The sequence below is a fragment of the Carya illinoinensis genome, chromosome 1 (assembly GCF_018687715.1).
Source record: "Carya illinoinensis cultivar Pawnee chromosome 1, C.illinoinensisPawnee_v1, whole genome shotgun sequence".
Taxonomy (NCBI): Eukaryota; Viridiplantae; Streptophyta; class Magnoliopsida; order Fagales; family Juglandaceae; genus Carya; species Carya illinoinensis.
Genome location: NC_056752.1, coordinates 42,848,351 through 42,868,917, shown reverse-complemented (window position 1 = coordinate 42,868,917; position 20,567 = coordinate 42,848,351). Strand labels below are relative to the sequence as shown.

Below are 20,567 nucleotides of genomic sequence, written 5' to 3'. Positions count from 1 at the left end.
AAAAATGTGGACATGACATCTCGAATTGCTTTGAAATTCTAGTTTTGCATTTCATTAAGAGAACCTTGGAAATATTGTCAGACTTGCCTGTAAATGTCATGGTTTATGTCTGATTAAGTCTGGGGAATAAACTACGAAATTATGTCATACTTTACCGTAAGTTTGACGACCAATCTAAGCCAGCCAACATAGAGAACCTCATTGCAAATCTTCTTGTCCAGTGTCAACTCAGTAGCAAGCTGTTATCTGATGTCTGAGTAGGATCTTTCATTGGTTTTACCCATAAAAATAAATAAAAATAGAAAAATCTGGTTTCAGGTCGTTCGGAATAACAATTCTCCTGTATCTTAAGTGCCGAGAAGTATACTCAAACTCAAATTGGTATCTCTACCTCTGACGACTAACAATAGAAAAAGGTCCTTCTCTAATAAATAGAAATCCTAACAAGTCATCTTTCTTCACATATGACGTCAAAATAATTCCATAGTGTTCATAGAAACACACTAGTGTTTTTAAGTAGAATGGTTTGCTCTGTGGGCCGTGGCTCTAACCATTTATTGGGATTCCTCTAGTACACCGATCGACACAAAGAAGGAGAAGGACATTCTAAATAATGATAAGGCCATTCTAGATTGGAACATCCAATCAAAGACAGTCAGAACTTGGGGGAATGGAAGTCTACGATTTCAACAAATCTGTCACGACTGCCAAGCAAATGGAAAATTCATCTGCACCTGCACACAAAAATCAAAGTAATGTCCTAAGATCAGACATACATAGTTCGAACTTGCAATCGATATCAAGTAACTCGCCAGTTAAAGTTGCTTTTAGCACATTGTAGTTCTTCTGCATTAAATAAATAAATAATTGAACTTTTAATGATTTCAAATCACAAACTCTTGACTTAATCTCACATGTTGCCATATCATCAAATCAAATAAGTTTAAATCATATAAATCTTATGAGGTTTTAATAAATAATTTGTTTGTGTTACTGGGAATTTAGAGTGCTTACCAAGCTGAGATTTTACCATGTAAATGCAGGTAATACATATGACGGATAAGCATTATATTTCGATGCAAGAACTTCAACAGAAGACAAATCTGCAGTTTCTCCAAAATTACCGACTCCAAGTTCTGTTGCATGGATTCCACAGGTGATAAAAGCTGATTGGATTCCAGCCTGATTTGCACCCTTGATGTCATGGTGGAGAGAATCACCAACAGCAATAGAATCAGATGCATCAACTCCAGCTATTGCCATGGCTGCTTCATAGATTATCTGATACCATTTTCAAAAGGTATAATATTGGAGTCAAGCCAGCACGCAAGACTTGTGACAAAGGAAGAAATTTTGGGGAGAGGAGGGGGAGGGGGGGGGGGGGGGGGGGGGGGGGGGAATTGCCCAAAGAAGTTGACAATGGCAAACACTATGGTAAGAAGAAAAAACACTTAAATCAAGAAAAAGACAATCATATCCCACCTTTTCAAAAGTTACAACTACTTACTCCAAAATTCAACTATAAAAATTAGTGATCACGAAAAATCAACTGACAACATCATGAGGACTATCGCTAGCAATATAAAATTTTGGAAGGGGGGGCGGGAGCTTTGCTTCTATTCAATGACATCATCAACTTTGCCATTATGTTATTAAATGAAAATTAAATTATATATGTAATAACGAAAAAACTCCTAAATGAAAAAGAACACATCTAATAAAGTTGCTAATGATCATTTCAAGTTAGTTTAACGCATGTCTTTTTGGTTTTGTGTACTCGTGCCTTTTTAGTTTTATAAACAAGGGCCTAATAAAGGTTACTGAATTTAGAGGAAGTCACAACTCTTTATGGCTGAGGTTACTTTGACACTATATAAAAAGAATTTCGCCCCTATCTCCACTGAAGTAAATTTGTAAGGTTTTCCATAATTAATATATAAAATGAAATGACTAAAAAGGAGGGAAGACAAAAGTTTTAACCAAATTTCGAAGATTGAGGTGATGACATTGGCACTCTTTCAAAAGTTAAATTTATTGTATAATGATTCAATGTAGGTAACTAACTTAGCTAAATATAACATTTTTAGTTTAATAAATTTATCTATTCCAGAAAATTGCACGGCTCTGTGAGACTCTGACTAATTAGAAATAAATACAAGAGACTGCTAGACTAAGCCTGTGTACAAAACATATCTCTGACAGGCTGACAGCTGGTTGGTTTTTTCAGGAATTATTTGAAATGTGCTCGGTAAGAATCTGTGAAATAACATGGAAACCACTTGCAACCAAAGTTTGGATAAGATTTTCAAAGAACTAATCAGCACTGATTGAATATAATTTGAAAAGAATTCAGATATGATTTAATGCTAAATATAATTTCAATTGTTGTATTGGCTTTTTGCTATTTACTAATTAAATTATACATGTCAAAATTTCATTGCATTTATTTGCTATAGTCACATCTCAGAACAATATGCTCTATCTTGAAAATTCTAGAATAATGAAATTCTTGCATAATCATTCATATGGTATTTGAGATTACATATTAATTGTATGCTAAGAGAGATTGTGAGGAAATGCACATTGCAAGCAGAGTTATCTAGAACAACTTTGCCTACTTTGCACAAGAACATGTAATATGGAAATGAACGAGGACCGTGATGAAGATGATGGAGGAGAACAATGTGATTTCATCACCTTATCTGGCTTGCCCATCCATTTCACTTCACCCCCAAACTTCTCATATTTGGCTGCTAGAGTTCCTAACAAAATTAAAATTTTAAATTATCAAAAACGCAAGCACTCTAATATAGATAAACACATAAATGATAGAGATTCCATATCCAGTGTAACTAACGGACATTTCAAAGGAATCAATAACAAAGCCATGTGAATCAACTAACGTTTTTTTTTTTTTTTTTTTTTTTTTTAATAAGTAAAAATATTTTATATATCAAAAGAAGTAACCAAGTACACTGAACGTATACAAGAAAACACCTAGCCCATAATAAAGCGCCCCTAATGACCCAAAAGAGCCCGTGAAAAACAACCTAAAATACACTAATCCCAAAACTACCCGAAATACCCAAAAAATTACACTAAACCTCAACCCCTTGTTTCCCCGTATAACTAATACCCAAGCCAAACCCCAACCCCAACCCCTTGTGTTTCCTGTCTTCACATTGCCCTCCCTTTAGACTTCCCTCTAACTGAGCTACCTCCCTTAGTGTCGTAGTTAATTGCCCAAAAAAGACGTTGTAACTCCCTATTTTTCTTGAAACTTTTGGTTTCAAGGGCGTGGCTTGCCTCGATCGCGGTGATTAGTTCGTTGAATTGGTCTTCGCATCCTCCATGTGAAATCCCCATAAAAGGCAGAATCTTGTTAACTTTAGGCAAAATCCAATCCGCTATCGGAGGAAAAGAGACCAGGGGAGCAACATTATCCTCAGACACATTAACCAATTGCATTCCCAATTTTGGACTTTCTTCTACGCAAGGCACCAACGACAAGCCCCGTACCTCCTCATAAACTCCATTGTTTCTTTCCATCCGCATTAGAGCTTTTGGAATGACAGCGAGTCCCTTCACCTCAGGCAACCCTATACGTGCAACTTCAACGGATCCTACATCTCTTTTACCATTTTCAGGCAATGGTGTAACACCACCTAACAGTTTATCCTATGTTACCTAAGGCAAATGACATTCCATTACTGCATTCTCTACACCAACACGCGACGTAGACCCCACTTCAAATAACCTAGATTTCCTTTTGACCCACCACGCTCTCCTTGATCTAGTTATAGGGACAGGACCGAATCCAATCTTCCATTTTCTTTTATCTGAATTTAAAGGAATTGAGCCTATCTTAGTCTTAACAACCATGTTGCCTCCAGCTGAAAGCGTTTCTATTTTCGTAGACAAGAAAGCTATCGCTATCTTCAGCTTGACAAGTTGGGTTTCCATATCCTTTAGAGAATTTTGCATCGCTTCAAGCTGGTTTCAAGCTTGCGTGATTTGCAGACCACTTTCACCGTTCCCCTTACTCTGAGCTACAGAAGCATCACCCATCTTTAGAGCTGCTGCATACGAACGCTTCACCACCGTGGATGTGCTTGGGTCTTTGGTATTCTCATTCTTCTTTTCTTTTCTTTTCTTGACCCCTCATCAAAGAGAAAATCCGCGGCTCTGCGTAATTCTGCTGCAAACTTCTCCCAACCTTGTCCTTTATGCCCTTCAGGAATTACAACACTACTCCGCCGGCCTCCTTCGCCATATTCAGTGACAGTTAGATGCCAACCATGCTTGTTGGAGCATCGTTGGGCCATGAATTCTCTGTTACCTTCGTGCAAGTGTTTTGTAAAATTTGAATTTCTCCTTGCCTTTAATGCTGCTCCCACCATAGCTATCAACCATTCTATACCACTCCGACCCATTACTACAGATCTCCAAACCCTTTTGCCTCTCTCCACTATTTTTAATGAAGACCTCCAAATTTCTGGCAAAAACTCAAAAGCCTTCAATTCCACCCAAAAACGCACCATTTGACCCATACCGATTCAACTTCAAAAGCAGGGGCTTTCCAAGCTGTAAGGGGGCTTCATTGTATCTAAAAAGGCTACGGGATACAAACCAGTCACCGGAAGGAAACAGTGACTGCGAAATGCCATTCAAGAGGTCGCCGGTGTCCCTCGATAGGTTCTGTGGAAGCCAATAGGGACGTCACGCTTGACATATCTCGGAAAAAGAAACCCAACCCTAAAAAAAAAAGGAGTCGCTGGAGTAAATCCGACATCGGAGGCTAGTGAAGAGGTTTCCGGGATTCGTTGCAATTTTCTGTGAGAAGAGACGCTGGTGGCTCCACCAAGAAAGCTAGTGCAAGGTAGGCAGAGGCGAGGCAGGGGAAAAAATTAAAAATAAATAAAAAGAAGAAAAGAGGTCATCAGAAGGATATCAGGCGCCGAATACCCTTAGTGACGTCGCTGGTGTCCGCGGGTCCTATTTGTGCCGAATGTGTGTTATCACTAGCCGGACAGGTGATGACGGCGGCAGCTCCTCTAGGGTTCTCCCCAAGTTGACTTTTAAACAGTAATTAGATAAGAATCAGCAAGAGGTTAACTGGTAACTAGATAATCAGTAATGAAGAGTCATCACTTATACTAGATTACAGAAAAGAGGTTGGACATTAGATTTTTTGCAATTCTTGTATCTCAAAACTGAGATGCCTTCTTGATTTACTTGCATCGCAAACTAAATATGCTTGCGTGAGTGGTGAAACAAATAAAGAGCTGAATGATACAGTAAAGCTTGTATCATAACACATGAACTGCAACTCTGAAGTTCTTATTTATGAAACCAAGCCAGGGAGATTACAGATGAAATATATTTACAAATTAATGACTCAGTGTAAATCAATGTACATTACCAAAAGATGCTAGGAAAAAACAAACTTGACAAAAGGCAGGACACGGGATATGTGGATAGAGTGATAGTGTAGTTCAAAATAAATTGTAATATGACCAAGATGGAAAAAAGGATAAAAGGGAAGAGACCAAATTTACTAATTTGAAAAATAAGTTTCAAAGGCAAAGGAGGACAAAAATCATATGAGAACAAAGAAATTTCAAACAAGGGTTTAGAGTCAATAGTTGGCATGGAACATGCCACAATAGAGAACTACTACCCCTATGGACCTCTCTTTCTCTATCCTTTTTGTCTCTCTTTTCTTTTAGGTTAACAGATCCTCTCCATATTTTAAGACACACCATGTAACCATAACATTTAGTAAGTTTGGGGCTACATTTACTGATTCTTCAACCTGTCACTTTGGTAACAAAACTTTTGAAAGAATGAGAGAACATTCTCCCAAATGACTTCTAAAAAAAAATATTCTCCCGAATGAATTTATGAGCAACTCTAAAAGAAATCTAAAATGAGACAACACTCACACTAGATCCAGAGGGCATCACCTAAACTCTAAGGCATTGATATTTTCCTTAGAGATTTAACCTAAGACGTAGTCATATCCTAGCCTTGCTTTTCATCCCGAGAGAATCAAATATCCCACCCTGATTATAGTATATTTTCTCAGCCCTTTGCATGCATTTTGCATAAAAGAATAAAAGAAAAAATTAAACGTTATTACCAGGCATTACACGCAAGTCCCTTGCCTCAACAGTCACGTAATCGGGATTTGCCACCACCATTGGAATTCTTTTAGCAGCACAGCGCTCTAATATTTTCTCAAGGTCCACAAGTTTCGTGGGAATTGCAGCACCAGAAGGATGCCCCAAAGCTTCACTTCCATGGGCCAAAACAAACTCAGCTTCTTCAACATTCTCGACAACTTGTATGTCTAGTCCCTACAACAAGAATTTGTACACCAGATAACTTTACTCAACATTCCACGGGTGACTTCAGAATACCCTATCATGAAAAATTTACATTGCACCCTCCTTTTGATTTTCTTAGTCCGTCATTCCTTTTCGGGATGCCCCAAAAAGTCTGTCTAGTCAATGAAAATACTGTGTTCTTTTAGGAAAATAATTTGTGCAAGCCCCGTGTAAGTCTTTTGAAAAAAAGTGGGACATGGTAAAAAACCCCATTTCCCTGTCATGGATCTCGTTTTTTTTTCAAAGGGCTTGCATGCCTTGGGCCTGCATTACTTATTATTTTATGGTTTTTCTATATTTCCCATGCTTGAAATAAAAACCACATTGAAGATGAAAAAATGCGGGGTAATTTGGGAAAGAAGCGACATTATTTTGAATGTGAAAGCATTAATTGATTGTCCCCTAAAATAGTTAGAACAACAGAAAAGGACCATGAAATTGGGACAGAGTATTCTTTAGCACAATAATTATTTACACAAATCTATTTCCTAGGTTTTGCTTGTCACCTAAACAAAATCACAAATGTTTGGTTGGATGAAAACATAAACTAAGAAGACAGTGCCGTGGGATCACAGGACGAGTGTTATTAAATTCATTAATTCTACTGACTGTGTATGTGTAGTCACACAGTCTGTGGATCATACTGAAGAAAGCATCTATCAGAACCAGGCTGCTATTCAGCATTCACATACAAGAATCTAATTGTGCTTTAGTTTCTCAAATTGCATAATACACTGTTTCTCCTTTGAGCAATGATTTGATCTACGAGTTTCAACAGGCGTGCTAGAAGCAGTGTTGCTTTACCTCTTGGTTATGTTTTAAAGGAAGAGGAAGAAAAACCAAACCAATTTACTCCCCCAAAAAAAAACATAGGATTCGAATAAAAGGAAAAAAAAAAATGATTACAAGCAATGCTTGTGCATTTACCATACCTCAAGAGATATGAGACCCCGATCACTCCAAGTGATATGGATGCAAGATCTTCCAAGTGCTGCAAACCAAGCATCATCTTTCCTATTGAAAATCAAAATACATGAAAAGATAAGCCACAACCTCTCTACTATAAATAAGTTGAAAAAAAAAAAACAATGCGGAATAGTCCACAACATAATATGGATAAGAACACAGTGTACCCAGAAAATGAAAAGCATAGATTACTTTCATTATTTATCGATTAAAGGTAGCCTTAATGAAGGTGTTCAGATAGAAGTTAAGCATTTAGAAGCTAGAAATAACATTAACTGTGGATAAATGAGAACAACTAAGGTTGCATATAAGTCCATCACATATTGAGATATTTTAAATTTTAATGTTCACAGGGACCACATTTAGCATATGGAATGGAAACAAATAGAAGTTAAATGTAGTATATCAATCTTTTATCTTCTTTTGTTTTGATTGCTAAACCATATTGACTCTTCAATGTGAAAACGAAAAAAGAACGTCAAATAGAAATCTAAAACCTCAGGGGTTAACCTTTGCAGGTATTGATGTGTCAATTCTCCGCTAGTAATGGCTCCCATAAAAAAAGAGGGATCAAATCCAAGGCTCTTCATCTTTTCAATGGTTGTTGATGCACGTCTTGAGGAATTACTTATGATCACCATCTTGCTACCAGTACTTGCTAGTTTTTCTACTATAAAACATCAATCCAATTATTGATAGGCTTTTGTTATTAAACAAAAGAAATTATTAAAGCATAAATGCTACCATGTTTCTATCCCCGAGAATGACTTTATGGTACCAACTAAAAAGAGTTTCCCGGCTACCAAGGCTAACAGATGAAAACATACATGTTGAAATTGCTCCTGGATAAGGTTTTTGGCCATCATGAAGGACCCCAAATTGATCTAAAAACCATGCCTGCATACACATTAACAAACAGGTTGTAACAAAAATATGTACATTTAAGATGAACACATGAATATATACACATCTAGATACACCATACATGCATTAACCAACGCACACGTTCAGAGTAAAATGATTACAACGATAGTAATCAAGACTCAAAGAAATGACCATCTTAAAATTCTCACAAAACACAATTCAATCAATATCATAGACACATGAAATATGGATAGCTCCGACCATCTACTTTCTGACTCAACCAATTCAAGCCAAAACTTTTTTTATAACAAAAAACACCCTTCAGCAGAGATGAACCATGAGAGCAACAAGATTCACATCGAAAGGATCTGTTTTGTGTCTTGGGGAAATAATACAGCGATAACTTTTCACCGAGGAAAAAAAAGAAATGAGGGGCGCAAAGTAAAGTAAGTAGAGACGGGGAACCTTGAAACGACGCGTTTCGGCGAGTTGTTGAATTCCTTTCAAGCTCTGAAAGAGCTGAACTTCTTTGGACGAAACAGAGCATCCGGGCATCATCCTTCTTCTTCTTCTTCTTCTTCTTCTTCTTCCTCCTCCTCTTCGGCCGCGAATATCTTCTCACCTGTTATTAACAGTAACACACCAAACTTTCTAATGCATAAACAGTAAGTGGGCCAAGTCGGGTCAAGTATATAACCCGCCCAGGCATTATAATATATGAAAAATTATGTTGTTAGATTAATATCATTAACATAGTAACGTTAGGTATAGTTTAAGATGTGGAAGTATACACATTTATTTTTGAAAAAATATAATACTGATTAAAAAATAAATTTTTTTATATAAATTTTAAATTTATCTAAATTATTTTAAAAAAATACCTAAAATTTACACATAATTCAAATATACAAATTATTTTCAACGCTTAAACCGTAGGTACCTCTACTAGATTTCAATTCAATCTCGCCAAACAACAATGACAAGAAGTAGCTATACATAATCACTTCTAAAATTAGTCGAGAGTCGAGACGTTATTTCTAAACACCCAAAGTTAATAAAAAGAGCAAAATATATATATATATATATAGCTATACATAATGTAGTATTGTTTTGTCAATGCATATGGCCATTTAGCAAGGAGATGCCATATTCTACGTCAAATCAGAATTAGAATTACGTACGATGAAAAGTGTACATCTAGTTGGATACAAAACTAGATTCCTTTTTAAGGTTGAATACATTAAAAACTAATGATACGCATATTCATTTTTACGATTTTTTATATAACTATATTTTAAAACGAAACTATTTAGATAAAGCGACATTATAATGTTATTTTTATAAGTTATTTTACAAAAATAATTCTTATTGAAAACATATTCATATAAAAAAGAAAAATGCTATTTCACCCAAATAGTGCTCCCGATGATTTCTCTCTAATCCATTTCTTTTTTAATTTTTTTTATTTAGCGATTAAGGAATTATTTTTTAATGATGTTGGAAATTTTTTTATTTTTACAAAATATTTAATAATATAAAAAAATGAATGAAAAAAATAAAAAAAAATAAAAATTTTGCCTTGTTTGGTGACTTCTCAGACTACATCTTCGGGAGATGTGCAAAGATGTAGCAATGCTTTATAAAAAATTGCAAAAAGAATTGTGTCTATCATTTTCCTTAATTAATTTTCATAGCAAAAGGAGCAAGCTTTGTTGATATAAGAACAAAAAGTAGTAAAAGCTCGAAGTTTTGTACCCAAAAAAAACACTATTTCTCGTGTCACTTTAGGCTATGACAATAGTAGAGTTATTCACTGGTTAAAAAAATGTTTGGGTGTAAAACTCATCTCAATCTATTTCAAACTAATTATTGATGTGATCTATTACTTTTTTCAACTTCTTAGTTCTTGTAAAAAGATATCTTAACTTACTCCATACATTCAAATACATATTTTGATATATTTCATATATTTAAACATATCTCAATAGAATTCATAAAACACTACCATTCACATATCAACTTAAATTATCTAAAACCACCTCAATACACAAATGCAGCCTTCACCGCATGGAAGACAAAAAAAAAAACCCTTTAAAGATAGAATTTCATTGAGTAGCATAGATTTTCAAGACACAATACAGCTATAATTACTAAGATCGCTTCAACCAAAATATAGCCGATCTATTAACTAGGCCTTTGCTTCAAAGTTCTTCGGAAACACAAGAGAACTACTACATATACAAAAATATTACACAAAATATGTTCACAATTCCTATTGTTTAGATAGGATTATCACCTGGTGTATCTCACCCAATGAATTAAGTGAAGATACTCGATCAAAATATACTGTGTATTTCATATTTGTGAGATGGAAACCTGAGACCTACCACTGTTTCAGTGTCTCGAAAGAATATTGTTCTATTTGCAATTGTAAACGAACAAGTTGAACACATGGATGAATGCATGATTGAAGATTTGTAGACATTGAATGCGAGAGATCTATCCCTAAAAATTGGTCATCTGGTTGGTGACACGGATTGATTAAATGCCAAATATTGGATTTCAGTTACGTACAAGAATCTTGTTCAAAATGATAGAAAATTGTGCTTGATGGATGTTCTTAAATATACATCATTTGTAGATAGTGATCACAAACAAATAACTTTGAAGGTGGTCTGCATTCATGGAGAAATCATGTTCATTCGGTTGATTCGGTTGGTCCCTTAACGGGCTTCCCACTCTCTCTTAACTTGGACATGGATTCTTTCATAGCCTCCTTCCTTTTCTTGCTGGCTAGAACTTTTGCCATGACACCACCCACATTGGGGTCCTTCTTCTCAGTGGGTGGAGGGGCCGGAGGCCTTTTGGCCGCCGCACTTGCACTCCGATCACCGACATTCAAGCCCAGCACTGCTCCAGCCAAGCTCAACGTCACAGCCCTGCAACGTGCATGAATCCATGACACATACGTATACGTTCTCGTTGGAAAACTACAATCTAAAATGTATATTGCTCTATAATCCCACTTTCATCTTCCTTTTTTCAAAGAACTTAAATTCGATTCATTTTTTCAGCACCCCCATTCTTGGCATAGTATCATCATATAACATGGCAAACTTTTGCAAATTACTAAACCCTAAAACACGTCCGACTCGCTTGAAATATGATATTGTTTCCATAACAGACTTATGTGCATTCATAGATATATGTATGGAAATATATAAACGAACCTGCGATGGACAAGTTTATACTCAAGCTCGTCTCCACCACAACCTTGATGGCAAGCCCACGCTCTTTGAAACCCTAAAGAAAAGAAATGAGTCTTCTTCGTTGATCTTGTTGAGATGGGTGCTGCAGGAGCTGGTGCTGGGGTTAGAGAATGGGCCATGACTCTTCTCTATGTCGATTTGGGGGGCTATTTTAATTCAAAATAATAGGACTTATTTTTTGGGAAGTCGATTATATATCAAGATGTAAGAAAAATCTATTGAAGTGGATAGTGTTGGTGGCTTAAATTGTAAAAGAGAAGGAGATCCATTGGCTGGTATCAGATAAGGTTTCTTGGTTGTGGACCCTTTTGTGGCTGGTTTACTAAATTTCGTATCTCTTTTATGTCTCTCCGTGACCAAAATGATTATTTTCTTTTAACTAGTTAAAAAACTAACACCCATGAGCCGACCAACCAAATTGACTTGTCCCATATTTGTGTTTTTCTTATTTTGAACCCAAAATGTTCGATGACTCTTAAAACTGTTGGGACTGTTCTTTGTAACAAAATGGTACGAGTACTTTCCTTTCCTTTCACCTAAATGAAAAAGAAGAGAGACCAGCAAAATTGTCGTGCTCTAGTGGCAGAATCAATTTCGAGACAAAAGCATATACCGTTTCCCACGATTGTTGATGCCAAACGAAAGAATTGTCCGGACATTACCAATGATCACAGAAATCGATCAAGGCTGACAGCTGCTCTCATATAGAAGAAGAACCTCAGATGTTTAAGGTGGCGAGACGACAACGCGAAACCTTCAAGGGAAGACTCACACTATCCACGCAAAAGGAATGGCATGTAACAGCCCTTTTACTAATATCATCATTATCATGTATTACATTGCTATTTCCTTTTTCTTTCTTCTTTTTTTCATAGCGAATGAATATCGTACGAGTCTTATAGTGAATTTACGAGTCTTATGTCTAACACAGGATAATGAGCACAGCAGATTGTGACTAGGGAGCAGAAGAAAGCTCTTCATAGTTTAAACGAAGAAATTTCTTTTATAAATGTTTAAACCAAGGAAAATTGAGCAATAATACATGTCGCAACATCATCATAAATGCCCATAATCTTCTTACCATCCAAGCTGCAAAATTGAACTTGAGATAAAATTAACAAAAAAACGAAAAACATGAGAACTTTCAAACCATGAATAGGTCCCTAGTTAAACTGCAGAAATGCAGCTTCAATTTCAGATAAGCAGAACTATAAAACTCAAGTTCCCGCACTATTTTTTTAATCATCATCCTCATCGTCATCAGCATCAGCCGCAGAATTTAATGCATTTAGTCTCTCAATCAGCTTGCCCTTCCTTTCCTCATAAGTAAGCTTCTTCAAGTTGTGCCTGTTATGAAACACCGATAGGAATCATCAAAATGAGAGAACACACAAGAAAACAGAATTTTTCCTGGTTTTGCAGAAGTTGAATCTTACAGAAGCATAATTAAAAGGGGAAAGCATTTACAATAAAAAAAATATATATATATGGGAAATAAATAACTGGAATTCATTTGAGATTTGCCAGAATACCACCAGAACAATCGATTGAAAAAAAAAATTGTACTAGTTATACATAAATACATATGCATATAGATCAAAACCCAACAATTAATCAATAATTGTCCCCACCTCTTGTGTTCCTTAGGAGGCTGTTTTTCAGACTTCTTTACTGCAGGATCGGCACGGATTGCAGCATGAACTTTCTTGTACATCTCCTCAACATCATCAGCCTCAATCTCTCTTTTGATATATTCACTGAAGTGAGACTGATATTTCTCAGGTTCATCCTCCATCAAAGTCTGACACCAATTTAACAGGTGAAAATAAAAAGTAAACATCAGCTTACAAAGCATTGTATAAGAAACATAATGATCAGACGAAAGAGGTATGACCCAGTTCATACCCTCATATATGCGACAACATGGCCACCATAGATGTATTTGCGGTGAACTTCAGCGTCAAATTGCTTGCTTTCTTTTCCATAACCTGCAAACCTCTTCTCACTGTGAGGGATGTCCAGACCACCATCCAATGCTCCCTATATAGTTAATAACCAACAACAATTAATACAGGTATTCATTTTTAATCATAATGAGATCAAGATGTCGAAAAGAAATTCGAGAACCAAGAAGATTATGAAAGACAGCTTTGATTGACAATACCTTGAGGGCACCAAAAACACGATTGCCAGTTGTTGTCCTGATAAGACCAACATCAAGAAGTGCACGGAATGGCCTCCTGCTCTCTGCAGGCTCAACCGAGAAATCCTCACCAGTAGCCTAATAATAAAACAGATTATTAACAGATGAAGCTTCCATAAAAACCTGATACAGGATGAAATCTAACGTGGACGAGTGATAGAGAGAGATATGATATGCAAATCTTAATATACCTCCACATTGCCTTGATACTCATCATCCATTTCGAGCAGTTTCAAGACACGACGAGCCAAAAGAAGCCCAGTACAGTATGCTGAGTGTGTTACGAAAACTTTTCATTATACAAGAGACGAAAAGAAGCAACGAAAACAAAAATCATAGAGAAAGGATGATGGGGAGAAGAGCTCTGAAAGATATATGACTGAAATACCTGCTGCATAGTTGGTAAGGCCAACTTCAAGTCCATAACGTGGCAGCTCATGTGAATAAGCAGCAGCAAGGACTAAATCACCAGCAATACTGGCAGAGATAACTTGTGCAGTAATATCCTTGTTGGTCTAATAACAAGGTTAAGGTTTAAAATGTAGAACATGCAAAAGAAAAATACTAAATCCCAAAAGGAAGCCCTTCTGATTTTAAGATCAAACATATTAATTAGCCACCATGATCAGCAAATCCCAACACTAATATCTCAGAGAACCAAGAATACAAATCCTAGACAATGTACAAGAAAATAATAGAAAATAAAGCATTTTTCAAGCTATTACAAATTCATAAAGATTCCATCCAAGCCTTTAGACACCGTAGTGATTACATTTCTTTTTCAAATTCAATTATTATTACCAATGAAAGCAGGCAAACAGAAAATTAAAAAATGCCTTTGCAGTGATCAGCTAAATATGGATTAAGAGATAAAAATGTTATGTAGTACACGAGAAAACATTATCATCTTAGGATACAAATCGCACAACAAACCGATACTTGGGAGTATTATATTTGTTCTTGTCCTGATTAATCAATCGAATCCTGGCCCGGTAGTCAGTCTTTCCCTCTAAAAATATTAAAGAAAAGTAATGTCAGAAAGAGCATAATATCAATCATAGATTATGAACCATTAAACACAATACAATACCTCGTCTTCTCTTGTACTTGACCTGAAATCGCTTGAAGTAGGCCTTGGATTTTTGAGCCTTGACAAAGGCCTGCAATGATAGACAAAATAGTTTAAACACCCATACCAAATGTAATTAAAAAAGAAAAACAAGAATGGCCAAACCAAGGAGTCCCTAGACTACGGTCAAAGGTAACCAGAAAACCAACAATGTCAATGAAGCAGATCGTGACTAAATCAAATCCACATGATTAGATTGTCTCCATACACAAAATAATATTATGCAAAATAATAAACGGTCTGTACTTCTTATCAAACAAAAATAAAAGAAAACCCATGCTTCCAAGCAGAAAACGTACATGCATACTTGGTACTGGTACATGCCACATTATAATTACCAAAACAACCAACAAAGATATTTACCACATGAGAAATCAAAGCGTGACAAATACACACGAATTTTCACATCTTGGGGGAAAAACTGAATATACTTTCCTTTTTGGCTTTAAAAGATGGCCACAATTGTTTCCAATTAAGTATTTCTTAAGCCTAAAAGGAAAAACCAGAAAATGCAATAAACATATTTCTAAGAATCAGAATGAAACTTTATTCAACATTTTTCTTCTAAAGGCCCCAATATGCATGAATATTTTCAATCATATGTTAAAGACCGGGTGCCAATCATAGATCAATATTTTGTTTGTTAAAGGGGCTGAATATCAAATAGGAGTAAAAGCTCAAAGCCTTATTTTCGATTTTAAGAAAAACAGTAAATCAAATGAAATCAAAACCTTCAATCAAGCTATATTTCTTCCCGAGGCAGAAAACAAACATCATATTCCTACAAAACTCAGCTAACCTTTAGATTCAAAATATCACTATCTAAGACTCGGACACTTTAACTAATCAAGTATGACCGAACATGGCGGCAAAACAAAACCATAGCACATTCATATCTACAAGATTTCACCTTTCTCATACGACAAATAATACATTCAAACGTAGTGCACAAGACTTAGAATTTTTTCTCTCTTCTCCAGCATTTTCCGGGAACCAAACAAAAGCCCTCAGACCAATCCACAACTTCAGTTTTAGAGGAAAAGCAACAAGCAAAACCCAAAAAATAATTCTCCTCTTTACGATTCGGCACTTCCCTAACAACCACAAGAACCTTTAAATAAAACAATACAAAATATATCTTTGAATAATGGAATTGAATTCTCAAATAAAGAGAGTATTCGCCTGAATGAAACTGACCATTCAAGTATGGAACAAGACAAGAATGAAACATAGATTCCTAGTATGAGAGCCTCACCATTGTAGAAACTCGATCTGACTCTACCAAAGAGGGATAGAGTTGGGGAGTCGGGGACGGCTCAGTCTTAACGAGAGGAAGCGCGACTAAAGAAGCGGAAGTTATAAACCCTAGAGGTACTTAATGGGCTCTGAGATGAACGGATGAGATTGATTCTGCGGGAACAAACGGCTGGGATTTATTTGGGGGAGATCGCTAGGGTTTTGTGGTTTTAGCATGAGGGTGGTGCCATTTTGGTCATTTCATGGATGGTTAATGCGTTAGAGCTCTTTCATTCGGTATCAGCTTCCACATTGGACATATGCATATACGAAATTATCTCTTTTACATATTTATTTTGTCATTCTAATAAAATTTTCACATTGATTTATGCATGTTTGAAATAAAATAATAATAAAATATTATCATTTTATTATTATATATTTTTTGCCTAATTTTTTTTTTTCTAGAATGCAATTTCCATGTATTGGTTTATACATGCAATTAGTACCCAATACATGGAAATTGCTACGCCACCGAACCTGTAGAATGAAATTTCATACATTCAAATAGCAATTTCATGCATCCAAATTTACCAATTCTATATATAATAAAATTCATCAAATTTAATGAATATCAATCAAGCTTTCAGAAAATGAAAACAATATGTTACAGCCATAGATCACGACCTACGTGAATCTTTCCCACCAATCTGATATACACCAAAAATGATTCTCATATGCTCATAAACAACACATATTAACATGTACTCAAAACTTACATGAGACTAATATCAACTTCAGAACTTACATGTGACTAATATCAATTTCAGAACTTACATGTGACTAATTTTATGTATTAAAATCGACTTAATACAAGTTCGAAAAAGTTGATTTTGATACAAATTCAGATTAGCAGCAACCAACAAATTCAGCAATCAGAAAACAGCAACCACCAACAAGTCCTCCAATGGCTCTAGCACCAGCAAGTAGTACAACAATATTTCACCAACAACAAAATTCACCTAACAAAATATTCTCACTCATCACCAACTACCAACAAAATAAAGGCCCATATAGAGGTACAAAAACAGGTTTGGTGTTCATAGCTACTAGCAGTACATAAATATCCAAAACATATCACCACAGCAAAAAAAATATATCTATATATATATCAAAAATTGTACAAAACAAAGCATACAACTATGTACAAGATATGACCTTATTTCTTTGTTCCTCAATAATTTCCATTTTAAGATTATGGAAATACTCTTGTGCACATAATTCATGGAATCAATATCAAATTTCATAATTTTCATATCATTTTTCCTCTTCTTTTCAGCTAACATTATAGATCTGTTGCCCATATGACTAACACAAGAGGGGGGTCAATTGAGTTGTATTAAAAAAATAACAATTATAAATCAAATATACAATATAAAATATAAACAAAATATGAAATAGTAATAAATATAAAGAGTAAGGGTAAGAGAGAAGCAAACTCAATATCTTAACGAGGTTCGGCCCCACTGCCTACGTCCTCGCCTCAATCTACCCCTTGAGAATTTCCAAATTCACTATTCAATTTCTTTCAAGTGGAGATAGAAACCTATTACACCTTTGAACAACACCGCTACAAAGAATCCGTGTAAAACACCCTCTACACTTACAATCACCTTACACGTGGTGATTCAACTATTCCCTATGTAGAACATTTTCTACACGCACAAGGGTTATACACACTCTTTTACTGATACAAGAGCTGACAGTGGGTAGGTTATCAGAAAACACTCCTCAATGAGTGGAATAAGAATAATATAGCGCAAACTATATCTCTAAAAATGAACAAGAATTAAGGTTCAATGCTTAGAGAAGAGAGAATGAAAATTTCGAATGAATGTTATATGCTCTTGGTGTTGTGAATATGAAATTCTCAAATGATCTATTTATAGGCATATGAGATGTCATATTCAAATTTAAAAAGATTCACATGTCAAAGACAACATTATTCACTTTTTCAAAAAATTCAAATAAAATGTTATTTTTCAATTGTCAAAGACAACATCATTCATTTTTCAAAAACTTCAAACCTAATCTTTTACTTTTGGCATATGACAAAATGAGCACACTTTATTTTTTAATTTTTTCAAACCTAATTTTTTTACTTTTTGCATATGACAAAAAGAACACACTTTACTTTTCAAATATTTCAAACAAAAATATCTACCTTTTGCATAAATCAAAAAAAATATCAATCACTTTTGAAAATATTCAAATAAAACATGCACATGTAAAAGATGACAATCAATCATCTTTAATATTTTCAAAGTTCAAACATTTAATCAAGGCATACACATGTAAAAGATGACAATCAATCATCTTTCAAAATTTTCAAATTTAATTTTCAAAATATTCATGCACATGTGGAAAATGTATTTTAATATTTTATGATAAAATATTAATTTTGAGCCTTAATCCTAATTTTAAATTTTTAAGAGATTTACAACATTACTCTACGACTTTAATATAAACTTGTTCCCTTCTTGCTCATACTTGTTTTCCTGATGTACTTGACTCCATTATATAAACAACTTGAGTTTGAGACTTCTTTATTCTTTGAATTTATTTGTTATCATCAAAATCCATGTGTAGATATATAATTACACAAAATTTGAAACCTTGGGTTCAACAATCTCCATTTTTTTGATGATGACAAATACTTGATAGAACCTGAAGCCTGTATTAATACTTAATCTCCCTCTGAGAATGTGCGTTACTTTTTCAAGCAAAAGTATAAATATAATTCTAAGCATATATAACAAGTTTAGCAATTTAAACAATGTTAATGTTCTAGTCTAACACTTCTCCCCATTTTGGCATCATTAAAAAGGATCCGCAGCAAGTAAATGGACTAAAGAAAACGATGCGTTAGTAGAAACTGTAGATAGTTGAAAAAATAGATTCGTCCGTGATCAGACAAGTGTGGCTGGAGATTTGAAAAAATCACCTGATGTTGTTGACAAACGAAATTGAAGGCTCTAAGTTTCTAAAAAAATGTCATTTTCACCGATCGGTAAAAAAAAATCACATTGCTCTTTGACTTGGATGATAGCTCATCTTGTTCTTTATGCTATCTCTATTCTCTATAAAATCAATCTTAAAGTTCATCCAATCTGCATCAAGTTTTCTTCCCATCTCTATAACTTATCTGCATTCCTTCAACATTCTCGCTTTAAGCTTTCTATTCTTTTCTCAATGGCTTATTCTTCTAATATTTTTCTAGATCCATCCATGAGGCATTCTGCACCTCAACCTCATGTCTTTTCTGCAGTTACCATTGATGCCATGTTGCAGCAAAAAAATAATAATTTAGCTAATAAGTCAGATTTCGATGCTATCTATGACTTGGTAAGTCTTGGGACTCGCTACTCTTCCTCTATTGTTGCTTTTTTCTAGCGGCTACAAGTCAGAAATCATGAAGTTGAAATGCTCAAAGAACAATTTGTTGTACTTCAATGAATTATTCAATAGTCTCACACAATGGAAGGAATCATTCAGCAGAAGAACAAATAGTTGAAATTTTTATTAAATTCTTCATTTCGCTTGCCGGTTCTCATGGATAAGAATGCCATGATATTGTATGAAGAGAATGAGCGTCTCAAACATGAGGTTAAGAATCTCAAGTTTATGTTAAAGTATTTAAAAAATCTATCTCTATTTTTATTGACTATGGTCTATCTTTTAAGAGATATTCATAACATGCATCATATCTATTTCTCTTTTGATCATACATAATCTATCTGCTGGTAAAGGTTTTGTGAAAATATCTGCTAACTGATCGTGTGTGTTTGTGAACTCTAGTACTATATTGCCTTTCTGCACATGATCTCGAGGAAAATGATATCTTATTTCAATATGCTTAGTTCTAGAATGTTGTATTGGATTTTTTGAAAGATTTATAGTACTTGTATTATCACATTTGATTGAAATGTGATTATACATGAGTTTAAAATCTTCAAGTTGTTGCTTCATGTAGAGAACTTGAGTACAACAACTACCCGTAACAACATGTTCTACCTCAACAGTAGATAGTGCAACAAAATTTTATTTTTTACTAAACCAGTAAACTAGTGCATGATTTAAGAAATTACATGCTCCACTAGCGCTTTTTCGATCTATTCTACAATCAGCATAATCAGCATCTGTGTTGCTGATTAGATTGAAAGATGTGTACATAAGGTACCATAACCCTAGGTTAATTGTATCACTAAGATATCTAAGGATGTGCTTAACTGCAATTAAATGTAATTCTTTTGGAGATGATTGAAAGCGTGCACACAAGCACACACTAAACATAATATCTGGTCTACTGGCTGTCAAATATAATAAGTTACTAATCATATCTCGATATACTTTCGAATCAACTGATTTACCAGTTTCATCTTTATCAAGTTTAGTTGATGTGCTTATTGGTGTTTCAATTTCCTTAGCACCTTCTATCCCAAACTTCTTCA

General features: G+C 34.9%; 3 protein-coding genes across 5 annotated transcripts; all 3 read right to left on the bottom strand.

Moving 5' to 3' along the window:
* Positions 1-247: 247 nt before the first annotated feature.
* Positions 248-8,860, bottom strand: LOC122275769. 2 transcript variants are annotated; one of them, XM_043084999.1, is made up of 8 exons: positions 8,685-8,860; positions 8,183-8,252; positions 7,866-8,025; positions 7,322-7,403; positions 6,143-6,359; positions 2,698-2,762; positions 1,031-1,281; positions 248-734 (listed from the first exon to the last, which is right to left on the bottom strand). In XM_043084999.1, exons 1-8 carry the CDS (start codon positions 8,775-8,777, stop codon positions 725-727), a joined length of 948 nt encoding a protein of 315 aa, XP_042940933.1. In that variant the 5' UTR covers positions 8,778-8,860; the 3' UTR covers positions 248-724. The 2 variants fall into 2 exon arrangements, with proteins under 2 accessions (XP_042940933.1, XP_042940940.1); XM_043085006.1 differs by having other exon boundaries at positions 1,015-1,281; positions 8,685-8,859.
* Positions 8,861-10,719: 1,859 nt separating this feature from the next.
* Positions 10,720-11,691, bottom strand: LOC122275764. Its single transcript, XM_043084987.1, has 2 exons — positions 11,450-11,691; positions 10,720-11,158 (listed from the first exon to the last, which is right to left on the bottom strand). The coding sequence occupies exons 1-2, from the start codon at positions 11,605-11,607 to the stop codon at positions 10,918-10,920; spliced, it is 399 nt and encodes a 132-aa protein (XP_042940921.1). The 5' UTR covers positions 11,608-11,691; the 3' UTR covers positions 10,720-10,917.
* A 777-nt stretch (positions 11,692-12,468) lies between these two features.
* LOC122275750 (60S ribosomal protein L5) lies at positions 12,469-16,226 on the bottom strand. 2 transcript variants are annotated; one of them, XM_043084974.1, is made up of 9 exons: positions 16,076-16,226; positions 14,782-14,851; positions 14,609-14,700; positions 14,080-14,206; positions 13,883-13,962; positions 13,653-13,769; positions 13,394-13,528; positions 13,120-13,289; positions 12,469-12,835 (listed from the first exon to the last, which is right to left on the bottom strand). In XM_043084974.1, the coding sequence occupies exons 1-9, from the start codon at positions 16,076-16,078 to the stop codon at positions 12,727-12,729; spliced, it is 903 nt and encodes a 300-aa protein (XP_042940908.1). In that variant the 5' UTR covers positions 16,079-16,226; the 3' UTR covers positions 12,469-12,726. The 2 variants fall into 2 exon arrangements, with proteins under 2 accessions (XP_042940908.1, XP_042940901.1); XM_043084967.1 differs by lacking the exon at positions 16,076-16,226 and adding an exon at positions 15,731-15,754.
* Between the last annotated feature and the right edge of the window lie 4,341 nt (positions 16,227-20,567).

Excerpts from the sequence above, each read along its gene's own strand:
- LOC122275769 (XM_043084999.1), bottom strand. The coding sequence starts at position 8,777 with ATGATGCCCGGATGCTCTGTTTCGTCCAAAGAAGTTCAGCTCTTTCAG. Across the intron at positions 6,360-7,321 it reads GGGGTCTCATATCTCTTGAG|GGACTAGACATACAAGTTGT; the intron begins GTATGGTAAATG and ends TTCTTGTTGTAG. Across the intron at positions 1,282-2,697 it reads GGATGGGCAAGCCAGATAAG|ATAATCTATGAAGCAGCCAT; the intron begins GTGATGAAATCA and ends AAATGGTATCAG.
- LOC122275750 (XM_043084967.1), bottom strand. Across the intron at positions 14,207-14,608 it reads ATCGGTTTGTTGTGCGATTT|ACCAACAAGGATATTACTGC; the intron begins GTATCCTAAGAT and ends CCTTGTTATTAG. Across the intron at positions 12,836-13,119 it reads CCTCCTAAGGAACACAAGAG|GCACAACTTGAAGAAGCTTA; the intron begins GTGGGGACAATT and ends GTTTCATAACAG.
- LOC122275764 (XM_043084987.1), bottom strand. The coding sequence starts at position 11,607 with ATGGCCCATTCTCTAACCCCAGCACCAGCTCCTGCAGCACCCATCTCA. Across the intron at positions 11,159-11,449 it reads TATAAACTTGTCCATCGCAG|GGCTGTGACGTTGAGCTTGG; the intron begins GTTCGTTTATAT and ends TGCACGTTGCAG.